Source organism: Epinephelus lanceolatus, chromosome 3 (assembly GCF_041903045.1).
Source record: "Epinephelus lanceolatus isolate andai-2023 chromosome 3, ASM4190304v1, whole genome shotgun sequence".
NCBI lineage: Eukaryota > Metazoa > Chordata > Actinopteri > Perciformes > Serranidae > Epinephelus > Epinephelus lanceolatus.
Window position 1 is genome coordinate 8,923,676 of NC_135736.1, and position 20,989 is coordinate 8,944,664.

The 20,989-nt window shown below is 40.9% G+C and overlaps 1 protein-coding gene across 4 annotated transcripts in view; it reads left to right on the plus strand.

The window, feature by feature from the left end:
• The first annotated feature begins 7,827 nt into the window (after nucleotides 1-7,827).
• pax5 (paired box 5) overlaps nucleotides 7,828-20,989 on the plus strand; it is a 68,659-nt gene continuing 55,497 nt past the window's right edge. For 2 of the 4 annotated variants that reach the window (XM_078164445.1, XM_078164457.1), the window contains exon 1: nucleotides 7,828-8,229. In XM_078164445.1, coding sequence (XP_078020571.1) covers nucleotides 8,184-8,229 — 46 coding nt within the window. In that variant the 5' untranslated portion in view covers nucleotides 7,828-8,183. Of the gene's footprint in view, nucleotides 8,230-13,678; nucleotides 15,152-20,989 lie in introns of those variants that run through there. The other 2 variants (XM_078164447.1, XM_033623063.2) reach the window with 1 other exon arrangement.

Genomic DNA, 20,989 nt, shown 5'->3' on the forward strand with positions numbered 1-20,989 from the left:
GGCTGAAAAGCTTGTGTAGCATCTGCTCAGACGCAGATTCCAACCGTAACTAGTTGCATCAGCTCGTTTCAGTTCTCTAGCGCGAGTTCTGCTGAAAAAAAAATCAGCTTCCTCTTCTGCCGTTGGTGCAGGCTTCCTTGTTACTGTATGTATGTAAATACAACCAGCCAGCCTGTATCAAAGCAGCCAGGCAGGAGGAATTCCCTCTAAAAAAAAGAGAGACTCGCCCTGGATCAGCGCTTCTGAACAAAAATGGCTCCCATGCATCACCCATATGGGGCCCTCTGTGCTGGAGTCATTCACACACACCGGATATACAGCATTTGTGAACCTAAAGCTCCATCGCTGGTGTTTTTCTCTCTCTGCATCACACAGGCTCTGCTGTATCACCTCAGTGAAAGTTTCATCTTTTCAATCACATTAACATTGGTGTTATATTTCCATTAATTAAAGATATCACAGCATCAAATAGCTTTGCAGGATAAGAAACTGATGGTGTATTAGAGAGATTTAGTAGATTCTGGAGTTAATATGCCAAGTAGAGCATGTACTAATCAGTGGCAAAGCTTCATGCAGGAAGAAACAAATGATAAAACACAGCCGGAGGGGAATGACGACTTGTCACATGGGCATAGCCTGAAATTCTGTGCCGTGTAACAGAATATTTCTTTGGTTTCTCAGTCATATTGAGATTTCAGTGGGCCCTATCTCTGAAACTCTTTATAGACATGGTAACATTGCCTGGCTCTTAGAATTGACACCACCTTTGACACTGACTTATCACACAATGCTGGAAAAACAGTAGGATTCACATGCTGCTGATGTACTTTGAAAGTATCAATTTATTTATCTTTACATGATTAGATAATATACAGTCCAGAGGTGACAGTAAATTACATTGCATTACATTGGACCAGTGCTTCAAAATGTGGTGTTTTTTTCCTTAAGTTTCTATATATATATTTGTCTTTTGACAAACTAGATAATTAAGTTCTCTAAAAAAGCTTTACGTAAGCTAACTGTACTATTTAAACAGCCACTTTGTCCAAGAAAAAATAAACTCTCTGGACCTTAAAGTGAAAGTAAAACAGCTTATTAAGTCTAAATTAGCAACCATTAACATTACATATACGTTTAAATGAGCATTTATGGATATGTTTTACAACACAGTGGCTACTCTGCAGTGGGCTATTTATGATTATTTGGTTCTTGAACTTTGCAGTGTTTATTTGTTTATTTTTTTAACTGTTTTTCTTCAAGACTTTTTCTTTTTTGGATTTGAAATCCATGGCTTGCCCAGTTAGGGAGTCTCAAGACTAGCCACTGATGTTGAGGTTCAGCAAATTTAGAGAAAAGGCACCATACACATTTTAGTTGACAAAATGTTAAAACATTTTCTTATTCAGTGTATAGGCTCCAGGGGATATCTTTTTATGCACGAATTTGTGACTTTTGGCATCCATTTATGGTGTAACTGTCTCCAATATTGTTAAAGTAAAAGCCTTTTGCTACTTTAATGGTTTTATTGGTAGGAAACAAATGCACATGTTCAAAATACTGAGGGGGACATGTCCCCTGCATCCCCCCTGAAATCTACACCTATGATATGCTACACATTTTTACAATTTGAAGATGTAGGAATCACCATAGGCATACAGCAATGGTAAATGGAAATTAAAATTTAAACAAAAACAAATTAACTAATAAACAAACAAAAAACATATATATATATATATATATATATTTGCCAAAGCCACAGGGAGCCAGAGAGGGGCTAAAGAGCTGCACATTGCCTAGCCCTGATGTAAGGGGAGGGAGATAAAAGGGGATAAAATGTTCAATTATGATATATATAATTTCACATCACAGTATTGATACATGTTGTTTTATAGTGCCTTTTCTGATCAAATCAATTGTTTTCATCTAATCCTCCAAACCAAGGTGTAGGTTTTGTTCAGCATTGTAGGGGACAAATGACATTGGGGGGGTTGGGGTTTTTTTCTGCATGAAGTCATGGTGTAAATACCTTTAATTCTGTCAAAAAAAGTTCTCTGCTACTTTAATGTTTTTTTGGAGAGACAAATACACGTTCTAAATATTGAGGGGGGCGTGTTCCTTCTGTCCCTCTGAAATCTACCCCATGCACCAAATTAAATAAATGACAGATACTTCATCACATCAATCCAAAGATCATTTAAAACCCCAATATTTCTATTAAATAGTCCTGCTCATTGATATTCAACTCTGCCCACAATTGTTTCACAGTTGAAAAGTTTATATTGTCTGATTGTGTATGTAACATCATATTGCACAAATCCTACTTCAACTTAAATACTCTGAGAGCAGACATCACTCTTTGCTTGAACTGCTCTCAACTCGTGTCCACATTAAGACCATGTCCACCTCAGATGAGAGGCCACAAGTGCCTCATTTTAAGGGGTCACATGCTAAAACAGTTGAGAACCATCCTGTCTGAGCTCTAGGAAACGACAGCACCCCGGTGCTGATGTACTTTGTGGTCCTTTTTTTCTGTGGTCAGTAGGTTTTGGACCGGTGCTTAAAATCTCTTGTTGTTGGCTCCTGCTGGGAGTGTCTGACAGTCACACTTTTTCAAATTAAATGAATTGCCAGTACAGGTGAAATCCCCTGCCACACACACACACACACACACACACACACACACACCACACAGAAAACACTTTTTGTGAAACTCTGTGATCAACAGTCTGTCAGTGCTCTCAGCAGGAAAAGACTAGAACAAGAGAACAAGCCTGACAACACCTTTTCAGACCAGACCAAGTGACTTGTGTCTATGGGGATTAAATTTGTGAACAGAAGCTCTATACACTGACGCGCACACACACTCACAAAGTCCCACATACACACGATGCCACAACACCTCTTTCTCAGCTGCGGGTATAAAACCACATTGACAGGAGCCTTGTCCTCTCTTGTCGAATCGTCACGCTGAAATGTTTACCTTTACATACAAATGGCCTGGTGTCATGTTGTGTCACATAATGTTTCATGGACAAATAATGTGTCCCATTTCTCAATCCGCCCTGCAACCCTTAAGCCCCCTTCTAGCCTCTATAGTCACAGCAACACCCAGGCACCATGGCTGCAAAAAAAGGAACCTTGTGTTACCACAGTGAAGTGCCACTTTGAATTAAATCCCAGGGATATGGAGGTAAGCTCAATCAGCACTGCGGCTCTGAGTGTTTTGGGGAAGGCAATGGCAAACACATGAGCACCAGAGGCAAGTTGTTATCAGAGCATTTGAGTGTAAGTTTCTCTGTCTCAGTTTACAGAAATGTTAGACAAAGTTGGATCAAAAGTTGTATCATGACACAGGAGTATTGTTCAAGCCATGCATGATTTGCTTCAAGTATAAAACTTCGGAATCTTGAAACAGAAGAGTTGGACCCTCTGGGTGTGCAAGTAATGTCAGGAAGTAAAAGTTTATTCATGTATGTTTAAAAACAAAAGTGCTTCACAATAAAAGTATGAAAAAAATATGAAAGATGGTAGGAGCTAAAAAATGAACAAAACAGGAATAACATCAACAAAAGACCAAAACATCAGCCAAGAGAAAAGAGAGGAAAAATGAGTCTTAGATTCTTTTTTTTTTTTTATTGTTTGAACTGAACACCTATAGGTAGAAGTTAATATTATAAATTATTCCAAAGTATAGGGGAGAAACACATAGTCTCTCTTTATTTTAAGGTAACATTTAGGAAAGGGTAGAGGGGCAACAAAGCTACTGTGAATTAAACAAAGTATATTTACTACATTATTTTTGCAGCCATGTATTTTTATTAAAAGAACCAAATATGTAAATGTGTGAAGTAAATCTTATAATTAACATTTGCTTACTAAGAAAGGAGGATAGTTTAATGTAGCCTACTATATCCAGTTGGATAAATACATTTAAGAGCAGTGGGCAATACAGCTTACCCTTAATTCTGAGGTACTTTTACTTCACTTGAATATCTAAATCTGCTACTTCTCAGTACAGTTCAGAGGTTAATATTGAACTTTTTACTCCACCACATTTGCAGAAAAGGCGTTTGGATATAAAACCTAAAAACGAAAACATTGTTATAGATCAAACCCAACTGTACAAGGTAGTTAGAATGAGGTCAAGTGTGAAGCAGCTATTACACTATGTGCTGCTTCATTGTTAATGAGCCAGTAATAATAATATAATAATGTACTGTCTATAATAATTTAAGGCATATACTAATAAAATACAGCATAATTAAAGGGGCCACTCCATATGATGAGTACTTTTATTTCTTAGAATATAGATTACATTTTTGATAATGATACTTTTGTACTCTTAAAACCAGATTTTGAAAGCAGGACTTTTATTTGTAATACAGTATTTTTTGTGTTACTGCTACTTCTGCACAAGTAAAGCCTCTGAATTTTTCTTCCACGACTGTTTATGAGCTGCAAACACCAGACAGACAGATCAGTCATGCAGCTGCAGTTCTTCATTAACACACTAAAACCATTGTCTCTCCTGCACACATACATTGAACTCAGGCTTTTTAAACTGTCGTTTCCTGCAGTTCACCCTAAATGTAAATGGTGTCAGTGAAAGCCAAAGGGTCCCAGAGAGACACTGAGCATCTCCTCCTGTGTTTACGTGTTTACTTATTGTTCTAATCGTCCCTTTAGTTCTTCTTTCTCGCGCTTTAATGCGATTCTTTCCGGTTCCGCTCGGTCAGAGCGCGGGTCACCGATCCAACTACTCCCCCGTCATATTAATTACATTAATTAGCACGGGGGCTGAAAAACAAACAAGTCGTGATTAATATCTAAACTATGGCGAATTCTTTGAGGAGGTTCTGTAGGCAAAGCAAATGTGGAGAGACACCTCACTGAGGCTGCAGGGGACAAATGAAAAGATGTTTAATAAACTACTAAAATATAATAAATAATAACATTTTAAAGATATTAAAATATTGTTTAAACATTGCTATAGGGGTAAAGTGCTTGATACACTCCAAATAATTCGTCCTATTGTTTCCCACAATTGCCAGCTTATGTATAAATTTATGTTTTTAATATATTTTTAAATATATAAAGTGACATGACGACAGATTTTTTTTTATTTTAGATAATAATAATAATAATAATAATAATAATAATAATAATGATATTGTTAATAATAAATTGTCCATAATTATGATATAGATTCAATTATAAGAAATGAAATACTGTTATATCACTTAATTTAGTGTTGTATGTCAACACACTTTGTCTAATATTCACATTTACACTACCTCATTATCAGGTATAGCTCAGTCAAAATATGCTTTATTAATCTTATTTTCCTCAAATTGTGTCAATTTTATTCAGGAGATATTTAATTTTTTTTAAGTCTTCTTCCTCTTTCTGTCCCTCTTTGTATAGCTGGGCAAAAATATCCCCAATTAAAACTTGCAGAATGTAGAATGGTTTCTTCAAATAGCTCAATAGCAGATAATTGTACAGTCTTTTCTGTGAGCTCGCACGTTTAGGAAATGCACTGAATAATCCGCTGCCATGGCCATGCATACAGATTCAACTTTTGGGCCTGTAAAAAAGATAAGGATGAGGCAAGTCTGTTGAGGATTCAAGATCCTTTCTCCCTGTAGGGAAGAAGGCAGAGGGTTAGACTATAGGCTATAACTCTGTGGTCTATGTGTAACTCTGGAAACAGCCCTACATCAATATATCCCCAGAATCTCTAAGAAATGACACCAGGAGGTTATTAATAACAAATATGACTGTATATTGTCAAAGGTAAATTTTAAACCACTCATTTTGTTGTGCACTTTATTTACCATATAAATCAGCTTGACTTAACCCCCCTCCTATACTTCATTACCTGCTTTAAGTTGAAGCATAACTTATTGTTTTTCCGGACAGCAGTGTGTAATTGATTTATCTGAGGCTGTTCCTCCGCCTGAAGGTCAGAGCTGGACCTCCTTTCTCTTTCCCGCCATCACATGGAAACATTAGTATTTATGTTTTGATGTTGTGGGCGCGCGCCGAAGGTCAGGGTCGTAGTGTTGCAGCGCGAGGCGACAAGCAGAGCAAAATGGGTCGCTGTCTCGCGCTTTGTTCCGCACTCAATTGTCTCAGGGCTGCGCGTGAACCCTGAGACCTGCAGCTGTCTGGAGGACAGAAACGAAAAGGGAAGGAAGGAAACTGTTGACACCGAGTAGAGACACGGCGACTGTTCAAAAAATGTCTTGTAAATCGTAATGTCTCTTTTCACAGGTTTTAATGAGTTTAGGGAGGAATTTTTGGTCGTGTTTTTCCTTATTGGTGTTTCAGAGAGATGACAGAGGACGTGAAGTACGGTGGCCTAAATGTCAACACTCATTCTCATTTAATTCGTCCTGGCCTTTTCACATAGGCTATTTTCACCTGGTGTGTTGACATCTGGTGACGCTGAGTCTGTTAGCACACAACAGGAAAACTAAGATATTTTTGATGTGTTATCTGTCAAAGAGACCTCTGACTTCCGGCTCAAGCTCCAGCTTATCGGTTAGTCGAAATGTAGCTGGAGGCACTCATGCCTATCTGTTATAATTTCTCCTCCAACAACAGACTTCCGGTATACTTTCAGCTTTTGTTTCAGACTGGGATGTGTATTTATTTACACAATAACCTACTAAATTTTTCAAAGCATGTTTTTGTCACTTTTATTTTAATGGGGAAACGAGATATTTTTAAAATGTATTTTTTTTATGTTTGTGTGTGAGCAGGTGCATTTGGTAGGTTAAATGAAGGTGTGCATGGACAGGAAAGACAGGAACGAGTTTTTGTTTGTTTATTTTTTGAGGGGTTTACCTGTCTTACTTTTAGGCTAATGCTAAGACAAAATAGGCCCTGTGTTACAAGGTGCAGGCAGACTATAACTAAATGGAGTGGAAGCTCTCTGTTGGTCTAAACTCAGTCTTAAACTCTGTCTACAGATGTTTGCTTTAGTAAAACGGCAGGGCCAAAGAGGACACACATGTTCAGGAAATCTAGAATGTCATTGTTCCGCCAGAGAAGAAAGTTCTCCATGACAACTAAACAAAACGGTGAGTATCACTATGAGTGGAAATTTTCAGTTGGCAAATTAATATTTAAATGAAATGTTACGCGTTCACAGGTGTGTGTGTGTGTGTGTGTGTGTGTGTGTGTGTGTGTGCGAACAATCTGAGCTGAAGACCGGAACTATTCGTTTCGTGACAAACACTTTGCACACAGCGCGTGCAGGAGAAGAAGACTGCACCCTCCAACAGCAGAGCGGTGAAGTTGAAGGTGTAACCCTGTGTACTGCACCCGCTCCACAGTCTTTCAGTCCGTGCGTAATGCGTAAAGAGCACCGTGCGTAACAGGTGTATACTGGTGAAGGAGGGGGGAAGTTTGGTGAACCCCCTCAGAAACGCTCGTTTGGAAGCTGCTGAAAGGACACTGGGCATAAATACACTTAAGAATCAACTTCCTCTTATTCTTACGCTATAAAACAGACTAAAGCCTGCACCGGCATTACGCACATTATCCAATGTTACCTGCCTACAGAGCTATCTTGCATCCCAGAGGAAATGAATGTAACATAAAAGAGGGGGAGAGAGTCGGGGAAGACGGAGAGAAGGAGAGTGGGGCGGGGGCGGGAAAGTTTAGTAAAGTGGAACTTGGTAACAGATGCGAGTGAGGGGGGCGCGGCCCTGCAGGGAAGGATGGAGGTCGTATGTTGTGTGTATGTATACTTGGCCGTGCGTGTGCGCGTGTGCTAATAACGTGCACATGAACGTGTTTGTGTGTGCGAGCTCGTGCGAGAAAAGGACAGGACATGAGCGCACATTGAGAGAGCGGCTCTTTTACTCGGCGTGATCATTTCACGCTTCCCCCCGAAGCCTTTTTTCCACCTAAAGCGTTTAGTTGCAGCTGACTGAGCACTTGCAGGGAGTGCAATAGGGAGCGGAAGGGTCGAATTATTTCAACCTACAACTCGCCCCAAAAGTACTGTCGGAGAAAAAAAAAGAGAGGGAGAGGGGAAAACAGCGCCACAGAGTGAGGGAGAGAGGGTGAGGGTGAGGGAGAGAGAGAGGAAGAGAGGGAGAGGGGGAAAAGTTTTTGTTCTTTTCCTTTTTTTCTGCTTTCATCGCCTCCCCCTGTTCTAACCGGGTAACATGGACCAGGGGCCCAAGAGTCCTGCACTGCGGCTGGGGAGATCAGGTAGGGGCGCACCGGCTCTCTCGAGCTTAATTTCATTTATGAGGAGTTGAACTTATCTGTGTGCCAAGAAACGCGTTTTGATGTTGTTTGTTTGTAAAAGTTTTTTTTTTTTCTACGAATGCAAAACTTTTCAATAGGAGTTGTGGAAGTTATTTGTGGCAATTTAAGTCATTAGAAATGCTTCTTTTTAAACTTTGGTGTTATGTCTCGAGTTATCAGAAGTATTACAAAGTGTTGTGAAATGATGGGAAAAGTAGAACCTTGACATATTTCTGAAGTAGCCTTTTTGTCTACACACTTATCATAATGTTTTCTCTCAAGTTTGTGACTTTTGAATGAAACTTCTGACTTTTGACTTGTTACTGGAAAACTTTTTTGCTGTCTTTTAAAAATTCTTACACTTAAAATGTAGCTTTTGGAGTTTTGGATTTATATTTTTGCTAGATTAAAATAGGATTTGGATGTCAGTAATGGCTTTGTTCAGACATTAATTTTAATATAGCCTACTATTTTTGGCACGGTCATATATAAACTTCAGTGGCATAACTTGTTGGTTGGGCTTGGCACCACATTCTGCGTCAGGTCCACGTGTTCGTCTGTGCACCATCACCTGAGAGGGGTACATTTCATACCCAGACTGATTATAATTACAAAGACTCAGGATTTGTGCAAGATTGTGGTGGGGTGTGCGTGTTTGTGTGGCAGGGATACACTATTACGCACGCACAAATTTTCCCATATATTTGTCAAATGCAATTCAGTTAACTAAAAAAAGTCTTATGATGACTGTGCCAATGTGAGATTACAAGGACTGAAAGCTCGTAGTTTGTTGTTCGTGTTTTGTGTTTCAGTCCAGAATAACTCTGTAAAGGAGCGTGGGCTTGGCTTCTTTCCCGCGTGTCTCCATTACTTTATTCAACAGGTTCATCTCGTATGGGCCTATTCATAAAACAGCGGGGTCTGGTACAGCAATGGCTCAGGCCATCGACCTTGTTATGGCACCCAATGGATATCACATCATTTCATATTGCTGCCCGCTGTGTCTGCATTGATAAAACGTCGTTTGTCATTAAGAACCGGTGGGCAGGTGATCCTCTCTGAAAGGCCAGTGTGCTTCGTGTTCAGGCTTTGCCCCAGAAAAGCACAAATCTGCCTCAGTGATGCCCCTGGTTGCCTCTCACTGAGAGTATGGTGATGCACGCAAAGTTGATGTTAAAGACAGTCATAAAACTACATTTTTATTGAGGTGCAGGCTGCATTTACTGTTGTTTTTCATTTTAATGTTCACAATATAGTGACAAAGAAGCGCCGATTCCGACATGTTTTCTCATAATAGAAATAATAGAAAATTAGCCTGTGCCCGGCCTTCTATGGAAATTTGTCATCAAGTAATGCCTATGGTTTGTAAGACAAATAATGCCCCCTTTGCACGCTTTTGTGGAGTGGGCCTTACCCCTGGTAAACGCTGAAAGCAGTGGGATTTGTAGCAATTGAATAATAACCTTTTAACCACTGAGGAAATCAGAGTTTAAAGGAGGCCCTCCCCTGTTGGTGTGTCAAGTCTTTAGGGCCCAGGGCCTATACCTACAGCCTCTCCATTTCCTCTCTCTTTAAAATACGTGCACGGGGTACAAAGGAGAATCTGTGAGAATGAACGTGGATCTAATGAGACACCCCCCCCCCCCCCCCCCCCCCCCCTTCTGTCTTCCCGCCCTGTAGGTTGGCCGTGCGTAAAAGTGCGTATAGGTCGGTTCTTTCCAATAAGCGGGGCCGCCATTTCAGTCCCCGTCTGAGGACAAGTGGGCCAGTGGCTGACGTTAAATTATTTTTTACTAATGAGAAAAATTAGGTCACTTATCTGCTCTGGTTTTATTATTATTATTATTATTTTTATTATTCTTGACACCCCCTATGACTTTAATAAATGCCTTTCAAATATATCCTCCCTCTTTCCATTATTATAAGCCCTGCACAGGCAAAATTGGATTCCCTGATGCTTAAGTGGTCATTCTCACTGAGAGACACCACTTAGGTTCCAGCTTTAGTGCAGATATACTGTGTCACCTTTAACCAACCCTTTTGTGCATGCGTACCTGCAGCTTTATGACCAAACACCATGACACCCAGATCTCCTGGCTATCTGGGCGCCATGCATTATATATTTCCGCTTGTATAATATTTGATTCTCCACCTTAAAGTCGATGCCAAAACGCGCACTAAACAGACATTACAGTCTGTGTGAAGCACAGGCCAAATAAGCTCTGTGATGTTGCGGAAACCAAGACAAGCAGCGATAGAGAGAGATGGAGGACTGAGGAGAATATGAGGGGAGGGAGGGGAGAAAGAAAGCGAGAGAGATGACCTCACATGGCATAGCCTACTTTCGTTTTGACCTCAAGTGCCCCATCATAACACAGGTCTGATATTACGGCCAGCATGGCCTTGCGCTGCGCCTGACAGATGACAGACTGGTCTTTACCTGCATTATCATCGAGTCAAATTATTACAGATATGTCCATTTGATCAGGCCAGTGAGTGTGGTTCACCTGCTCGGCACACAGTCGAGTTCCACCTTGGGAAGTCCACGACGGTTCACTCTCCAGTCCATATATTTTATTTATTAGTGACGACTTTTATATTTTATAAGCAAATGAAAACTTAAGAAGAGATACGGGAGCTTTCTCATTATGTTTACAGTCAGCGGGCGTGTAATAAACGAGCTGGTGGAGTTAACATGCGCTATTAATTTTTCATTGCTTTTTCGTTTCGAGGCTCGGGCGCAAAAAGCAAAACAGCCGAAGCTTTCATGGTGGATGGAGGGAAGGGGAAGGAGAGGAAGAAAGAAGGGAACACTTAAACAACAACATTGCCTCCAATTTGCCTCCAAATGATTATCACAAGTCAACCACATTCTTACTAATGTTTAAAAAAGTATACGCACACTCTTCCTCCCCCCCTCCTCCTCCCTCCCGCCCTCCCATCCTCCCATTTCCAACACTGGAGAGGTAATGAAATATGGTAATGGATTTGGACCCCCGGATTAAAGTCGTCCTACCCTGATGGAAGTTTTCTCCAAATTTCCAACCCTAAAGCAACAACAATTTGTATACATGATTGATTGTGTTTGGATTTTTTAATTGCTTATGTATTTAATTTGCAAATCGGAGAGACAAGGGCGACGGCTGCAGTTTACTTCTGTGGGGAGAAAGGCGCTCGTGTCTATATCTCAATAAATAAAAACAGACTCGGGCTGCAGAACGAGCACAATGAAAGGGAAATAAAAAACGTAGAAATATAATATTGTTATGCCTTTGAATCCCTGTCTGGAGACATCTGGAGCCAAATACTCTGCCAAAGCAAAAAAATATTTATTTATCTGGGAACTGGGAATGACTACAAAATACTATAAATATAAGAAGGTGGATATTGTATCATGCATATATCTAAAAAAGGGGAAATAGCCAACAGATTTCCAGGGTATTTTCTCGCAGCGTCTCGTACAGTTTTTGTCATTGTCTATATTCGACTGCTTTTGCTCCTTTCGGTGATTTGTGGCCTCCGGTGCAGGCCTGGTGTTTGGTGCATGATCCAAGCCTTAATATCTACATTCTAATTTTTCTTGTTTGTGTGTGTGTTGTCGTTTTTATGATTAAAAAACAAAGAATCAATGTGATTTGCTGGGTTGTCAGATTTGTATGAGGCCCTAATTCATGAATACTCAGTCAAAAAGGATGTGAAATATGAATGAGGATTAGTGCGTACTTTACTGTCAGTGGATTATAAAGCAGAGACGTGGAATCAATGAAGATTTATGAAACCATATTTAGTGCTGAACATCTGGGTTAGAGGAATAGAGTGATTTATTTAACAGTCAAAATCACAGTTTGTGTATAACATGTTTCCATGCGGGTCTGCGTGCTTTAAACTCTGGACCAGTTCAGGGCCCCATGCGACTGCTTTAAAGACTCTTTAAGTTCAAGTGTGCTTATTGTAAAGTCCCTGTATGTCTCGCATTTGCGCGTGTGTATATATGTGCACGCGCGTGTGCGCATGAGGATACATTGCCCAAGGTTGAACGCCCCCTCGCGGTTCATCCTGCGCACAGCCCCACCAAAAGAAGCCTCCGACAGAGAGCAAAAACCAAAGACAACCTCCCACTTTCTGACATGATTTTGAACAGAAAACAATAACTGGGAAAAAATTAGAGGAAGAAATGTGTTTGTTTTAATGAGGACAGCCTGAGTGTTTGAGTGTTTATAACTCTAGTTCACTAGACCTGAGGGGGCTGAAGTGCACGTTATGAAATGAGCCTATACACTAATAATTCAGAGCAAGAAAATGTACAAAAAAAAGAAAGAAAAAAAAATCAGAAATTAAATAAACTCAATAATATCATACATTGACCTTTTCCGTATCAGATGCATTGCCTTGAGGTACATCAAGCATGTAACTCCTGTGAGGCTAAACCTGAAAACTATATGAATAAGGTAAAGACTGTTATTGTTGTTGTTCATTAGTGAGTCACCTTAATGATCCTAAATGATATAACAGGTGTCTTTAATGATACTGTTGTGATTAGCTTGTATCTCTCCTGTATAGCTCCAAATGTGTCTAATCTCAGGTTTATGCGCGCAGTATAAACACCGAGGAACTGAAATGATTAAATGTCTAGGATCAGGAAAAAGGGAAATAACACTTTTTTAATTTGGCTTATGCTTTAGGCTATTTGTGTGTTTAATATTACAGGGGCGAGGCTTAGATATGCCCTCTCAAATCAGGTGGGACGAACATGTAATGAATCCCTCTCTCTCTGTCTCTCTCTCTCAGTTTGGAGTGTGAATGCGGAGCTCGCCAATTGCATTTCATTAAAAAACGACATCCGTTTGAATCCGCAATCAATTAGGTAATGAGTGGGAATGCATGTTTCATATGTTTCCTCTCAATTCTCCCCAAGCTAAAGATTTATAACATTGTGCTGAAGCTGGGAAATTATGCAGGAGTGATTGTTTTCATAACACTTGACAGCTCTCACTCCTGTAGGCCTACAGAGATGGTTTAAGGAACAGAAGGTTTTTAAGGGAAACTTAAACATGTCTCCCTTAAATGCAGAGTGCCTTTAAAATCTGCATTTCTGCTTCCATGTATTCCTTTTCTCCCTCTGTTCTTTTTCCTGTCCACCTTTAATACAGAAATATCAACACTTACTGTTTGAGTTCCTGAGCATTCCCTCATTTATAAAGCCTTGCTGCAACTAAGCCTCATTTTTAGTAATACTCAATTAATTAGCCATTTAATATTGACATGAATAAATTGAGCGCAAATGGGTATAAAGGCATTAAGTTTCTTACTTCGTTAATTGAAATTAAACATATGATCATTTACTCCCGGAGCCCTGCGTCGCTTCGCCGAGCCTCCCCATTGGTGGACGGACAATACATGTGGGGCGTCATTGGCCCACGGGATTCCCAGCAGCCAATCGGCGCGCTCCCCCGCCCGATTCTATCAGGGGTTGGCTGTGACGTAGAGGCAGCGCTCGCCTTCTGATTGGCTGGATCCGCTGTGAGTGACGGGCAGCTGGCCGGCGCGTGTAGGTTAGGGTTCCAGGGGTTTGGGAGCGCGGGTGCTGTCCGCACGAGAGCAGGTCCTGAAACGCGGCGTGCGCCACCGTGGACGCTGGGCGCAGGCAGTTTTTCTCAGTGTAGTTAAAGAAGCCTGTTTATAGGCTACATATTTGCACCTCAGTCTCTGACGTTTTCTGGCGTGAGCGCGGAGAAAACTACCTTTTGAATTTGGACAGGACTGTTTGCTTTTTTCAGCGCGAAGAAATGCGTCTCCAAACTCATAAACCGGGAGTCCAGTAGCGTTCGTGCAGCGAGTCCTGGTCAACACAGAGGGGGGAAGAGACAGAGTGACCAAGAGCTGCCTTTCCTTCATACTCACAGGATAACAACTCTCACGTCAGCCTCAGCAGCTTTTACACACAGCAGAGTTTTTGTTAATTTCCCTGCTGCGCAATTTTCTTTATTTTTCTTTTCTTTTGGCACGGTGGATATGAGACTTCAAAATGTGAGCACTCATCCGCTCTCACTCGTTCTATTGATGGGAGATTACCAAGTGTTAATGTGAGAGCAACTGCCGAGGACGATTTGTGACCAGAAGAAAATGTGCAGCAAATAACTTGGAAGAAAAATAACCGTGGATCTGTAAAGAATATTTTTTAAATTTTTCGAACTGGGTTTTTTTCCTTTATTATTATTTTTTTTATTTTTAAAAATTTGAACAGACTGAAAGGAGAAAGTTCAGCCCCCCCAATCGGCTAAATCGCAGTTCAGGGGTCACGGACCGAGAAGGAGAGAAAAGGGGGGGAGGCTACTTTGTTTGCTCTCCATATTTTTCATTTCATTTTTTTTTTTTTTGCAGAAGTTTGACTCTTTTTTTCTCTCCTTGGACTGAGGCGACTCGCTGTAGACCAGCAGTTGAGGGAATGAGCGCTACTGCTGTCTTTACCCTCCTCTGGTTTTGGAGACGCCAGAACAGACCCGGTGTGGTGTCCCGTCCCCATGAGGAGGGAGCCCGTCTCTGAGTCATATTTTTGACGCCATTTCTTTCTTCCCGTCCACCTGAAAATCTCCCAGTTTCCCTATTTTTAATGTGTTTTTATTAGTTCGACTTGTGTAACGCTGTCAACTAATTAACAATCTTTTTTTAAGATATTATTTAAGCAAATTAAAATCCTCTCATTAAAGGGGACTTGCACCCCTTTCCATTTACTGGAGGTCACTTTGTGTCAGTAAAGTGGCCGACTGAAGCGGGGCGTCCGGTGGCATTTTTGAGACCCCTCACACCGTACCGGGGCCCTGCAGCCCCTCCACCTTAACGATGGAGATTCACTGTAAGCACGACCCGTTTGCGGCTATGCACAGTAAGTTTACACGTTTATAATTCCCCCCCATCTGCATGATCCCATCTGCCCTGAACTGAAACAACCCCCACACCTCCAACTCTAAGTGCATATGCAATAATAACAGCGGAGTAGCTTCCATCTGCACCGTACACTGCAAAAAACATCCGTGCTTTGAGTCCGAAACCACCTTTTCTTACTGGAAAGTGTAGAGTAATATAAGCTAAGGAAGATTTTTTTGCAAATAACGTTTTGATATTTAATTGACTGCATTCGTTTAAAAATATTTTTTAAATCTCGAAACAGCCATGGAGAAACTTTGGAAATCTGCTGTGCAGCTGAATATCTTCCCATATTAACACTTATTTTTATATATTATATATTTAGTTGGTTGCTCCACTTAATGACTCCTAAAGAGATATTTTTTGCAGTGTTTATGCAAGTTTAGGCCCAAAATTGTTAGCACTAGAGTCTCCCTTGTTTGTGAATTTGCAGGTGTACTGTGACTAAATTTGGCACAGGGCGTGGAATTGGAGTTATTTTGGAATTGGGAAATGCATTGTAATCCAGGCTGTGCATACCTACATTGTGTTGTATTTGTTGGTGCCTTGTGTGTGAGACGGTTTGCTGTGTTCCCCCTTTGAAGGGAAGAGGGGGTGCAGGGGTCAGAGAGAGAGAGAGAGAGAGAGAGAGAGAGAGAGAGAGAGAGAGAGAGAGATCGGGGTAACAAAGCATGACTAAAAGCTGAACTTGATCCACAAACAGTAACAGTGTTCCCAGCACATAACCAGGTTAGACAGACACATACTGCACTTTACGCACACAGGTGCAGGCGGGCAGATCTGCTCGGGTCTTATAATCATACTAATAATAACAAGGTGAGACTCTGTTGATCCCCTGCAGGGAAATTCCCCTTTCACTGCCCAGCAGGTCAGAGCTCACACAGGTTCAGCCTCGCAGCAGCATGCAGCGTGCAGCAGCGTCTTGCTCAAGGACACTTCAGCAGAGCAGGGGCTTGGGGACACGCAGGGTTTGGAGAGGGAGGGGGACACAAGTTGTTCATTCAGTCGTGACATGGCGGGCCCTGCTTTGTTTTTTCAGTGCACTTTCCCTCCCCAAATACTAGCTCACATGGAAGTTATTTTATGCAAGCCTGCACCGGTGTTAATATTTAAAAATTGAAAATATTTCAGTCGTTGAGCGCTGAGTTGTGATTTTCGAAGGAAAACCACAAAACAGTAGGTCCTATCAGTATGTGCCCACCACAGCTAACTACAGTCCCACATATAATAACTGAAATGAAAATGTTCAGTCATAATCAACTCCAAAGATTGGCTGTAATGGTCAAAATAATAAGAAATAATTAAATTAGGAACTTTACGCGTACTTCCAGCAATCTTTATCAGCGCTATTTTGTTAATGTAATGAAAAATGTGATTTTATTGAGTCCCATATTCGCCACCTCCGTATTTAGCATCTGCACTTAAAGCTGAATGAAGCGTCCTATAGGCATTTCAGCGTGTAATAGATTATGCTTTAGGCTATATATATTTTATTTAGTCCCGGAGAGAAGCCGTGTTATGTGACTGACAGAGGTTCCCACGGTGCGTTATCCTGCAGGATTTAAAAAAAAAGAGGCTGCACACACACACACACACACACACACACACACACACGAAAAGAAAAAAAAAAACTAGAACGAATCATGTTTCCTCTTCCCTGCAGTTTCACCAAAGCCAATGAAGCGCGGTGCTGACGGTAACAGCGGAGCTAAAGTTATATATGTCAAAGCCCGGAGACGCTTTAAAACGATTACACCTAAAAAATGTCAAAGGTAGAGAGAGAGAGGTTGGGATGAATCGACTGTGACGCGTGGAAATGTTGCAGTGCGTGTGTGTGTGTGTGTGTGTGTGTGTGTGTGTGCGTGTGTGCGTGTGTGTGTGTGTGTGTGTGTACTAACACTTTCATAAGATAACTTTTCACAATGTCACAAGTCTTTTCTACTTTTAAGTTATTCACCCAAGCTGGCTGTAAATTCTACTTCTTTCGTTTCATTTTTTCAACCTAAAATTTTTATTTTTCAATTTCAACATCGAATTCGTTTTGTACGTTTCGGCTTTAACACTTTTATGTTGGCAATAAAAGAAAAAGATCATATTTCCTATGGTCCATATCACTGGTGAGACTTCATTATAACTTTGCAAACTTCGGAGCCTGTTTTGAACCATAGGCGCAACAATATATAGCAGCCATGTTTAAAAAATCTATACCAGGTAATTGTGATGATAATGAGCTGAATTTCATAATCACATATTGTAATGGTAATGGTGGCATGCTGAATATTAAGTAGGCGAGGCTGTGGCCTACCTTGGTGATCGGCTCATGGCTTAAAGAAAAGGGGGAAAAATGACAGGCAAAAATAAGCGAGATACGCACAAATTTTACTTGAATCGCACGTTATCCCGACCACTGTCCACTGAATAACGAAAGTTAAAAAACAGCATTTAATTTATCCATTTTTTACGCAATCATACCAGTTTTTTTTAATTAAATCATGGTTTTTCTTACGGGAATCTCTGCAAACTGACTTCTTTTTATACAAGATAACTATTTATAAATCTAACCGTTTATTAACAAGGTTTCCTGAGTCACACTTCGCCGACAGAATATTAATTACTCCACCTTTCAGGAGAAAAATAACACTATACGTCCAAAACGCCTGGCTGGCACATCTCACAGATCTATTCACTGTTTGCTCAAGGAAATGTGCTTCATCTGTATTCTCGCGGGCAACTTTCCAAACAGGTTTTCAGCCAAAAGTAATTTCTAGTTCCCCCCTTTTTTCCTTTTTTTTCAAGAGAGAAGAGAGAGAGAACCGGTGGCGTTTTGTTGCGATTTCTCTCCTTTGCTTTATTTTTGAGTCGTCAGGCCGTGACGAGGCAGATGAGAGATGAGGGAGGGAGAGAGAAGGAACGAGAGAGGGAGGGATGTAGTGGGAAGAGAGAGACAGAGAGCCTAATGGACTTTATTTTCTGGATGGGGGAGCTCGAATATATTCTGCTTTATCTCTGTATTTTTTCCTCCCGGAAACAGTGAATCAATCAAACATTTAAGGAGGTGCTGGGCTTTTAAGTCAGCTCCTATAAAGGGTAAATAAATAAAATACAACAGGGCTGCATAATGACCCCTGGTCCCCTGGCTGTCTCTGTCCCACTCTGATTCTGTTTCTCTGGGATGAAAATGAAGCTGCTGCCTCTGCCAACAGTTTCCCGTCCTCTAGAGACTGTAGGTTCAGCTTTTTATGGAAAGACCTTTAAAAGCCAAGACACCCTAATTTGGCAGAATCTTTGTATCTAATTTGCAACAAAACCTCCCTCCCCGGCCAGTGCTGATTGAATTTCTGGGAGCAAGTGGTTAATTTGTTTGGTCAGTGTGATGAGATACTGGACCTCTGTTGCTAAACTCACACAGCTGTGAGGGAACATCAGTCCTGAATTCTTCTGTTAGGTGACGTCTTTAGAAATATATCTTTTTTAGGCATCTACCCACAAGAAAGGGAATGGATTCCTCCCAAAATGCAAGACAACATCTGACTGTTTTCTGGTTATAATGGTAAAAAAAAAAAACACCCTGCAACATCAAATTTAGTCTGAGGCCAACACCATTTCTTGCGCTGCCAAATAATGCAGTTATGTAAAAACATGGCATATAGTCTTCAAAATGCTACCTTTTTAAAGAATTATGCTACAGTGGTTGATAAACAAATGCCTTTATAGAATGTGTGAGTTATTGCATTTGTCCCTATCAGTATTTATAGGCTCGGAAAATAAATTTCAAACACATAATCCCCATAACCTTCCCCATGAATGGTGAGAGTCTGAACGTCTAATGCCAACAGTAAATACACAGATAAGTGAATAAATAGTTATCTGGAGGTTTTTGTAGGTCACAAGTCATTCCTCTCCATCTCTTTACAAAGCAAGGCGTATTTCATGCCTTGGCCCAGATAGGAAGGGTGAAAGGAACCATTTCATTTACTCTTATCTGAGAAAGAGGGAGAGAGGGAGGGGGGCGAGTCTTCTCTGCAGATACCTGTGGTGAGGAGGACGTAGCACAGTCGGCTTCTATAAACGAGCCTGCAAAAACTGTGCTTTTATTCATCGAAAGGTTTCAGGACATAATAATAAAGAGAGGAGGGAGGAATAATGCCTTCGCACAGCTATACAAAACGTTCACAGAGAGCGAGAGAGTGTGTGTTGAGGGCTTGAATTTGTCCATGTAGGTCAGCAGGCTCACTCTGGCGTTAAGGTAAATCTGAAAATGTGTGTGTGTGTGTGTGTGTGTGTGTGTGTGTGAGAGAGAAGAGTTTTCTCTCTGCATCTTAGCACCAAGTTGGATCATAAAATCCCAACATGCACACACACACACACGCACACACACACACACACACACACACACACACACACACACACACACACACACACAAAAATTACAAGAACAGTAAGGTTTGGTAAGGTTTCCCTCAACTTGTGGCGCGCCACCCAGCACCCAGTTGGGCCATGGTAGGGTGAGGACCATTCTCTAACTCAAAATGAAAAGAAACTGATTCATGCTGGGAATTTTTTTGTACTTTGGATGTAAATGAGGTGCCAGAGTGCAAAAAAAACATCAAAATAAAGCTTGTTTATACAAAAAGGGCCAGGGGAAGATCCCCCCAGACCCCTCAACAAAGGTTCAGGCAAAGCCCTGAATGTCAGTCTAGCAACGCGCCTGCCCACACCTGACCTGTCTGAGGCTGGTGCTCATTTACTTCTTGGCAAAGATGAGTAAGGACAGCAAACGTTGACAGGCTGAAAACAGGCTGTTCTTTTATTATATACACAGATAGATATTGGTAATGTTTTTTATTAACTGGCCCCTGGCTTCCAGTCAGTTGAGTATCCCCAGTTTAATGGCAGTTTAGGGCTACGCTTAAGGTGCTGACCATGAACGATGACATCCCCAGTTTAAGTTCAACTAGGGACCTCTCTCTTCCCCTGTTCCCAATCATCTCTTTACCATAAACTTTCTAATAAATGTCTCAAAATATGTAGGGATGAAAGAGGACCAATGATCAGCGGAGTTCAGGCAGCAGTGAAGTGCTTCCCAGATGATCTCATGATAGATGGTGTAGTCTGTAAAGCCCTTTAAAGGAAATCTGAGAATGTCATTTTGGGCCATGCATGTAAATAAAACTGACTCCACCCTGCACTGACCCAGGAGCAGAATAGTACCTGCTTACCTTAATTCCACCACCAGCATGTTCACTCACAGGAAAGCCAACAAATCATCATAATAATGCGAGATAGTACAAGGACGCAATTCTTATAGATATATTTGATATCATTTTAAACAGCAGATGCAGTACACAACAGCCTTCTGGCTGTATGGCCCAGATTTTGTTTCCATAAATAGCAAATATTCCAAATACAATCTGCAATCACCAAGTTAAAAACTATCAGTTCAGTTCCCAATTAATGATTGACTTCATCCAGAGGCAGTGGTGTGATATTATTGCAGTGCTGCCTATCAAACATACTAAGGGCATTAAGAAATATTTTCATATATCACCTAAAAACATGCATTACCTCAGCCCAGAATAATGTCCCTGACTTTTAGTCCCCTACCTGCACTTTCTCGCTCTCTCTTATTGTTCATTTCTACTACAGTCATTCTATTGTTATATTTATTAAAAAAAAAATTATGCCCTTGATTTTAATTCTTCAGCATGGTGTTGAAATCATATCAAATATTGATATTTTTCAAGGTGTTGTTTCGAAGTTAGAAATTCCAGTATGAAGTCAACACGAGCCCCTACCA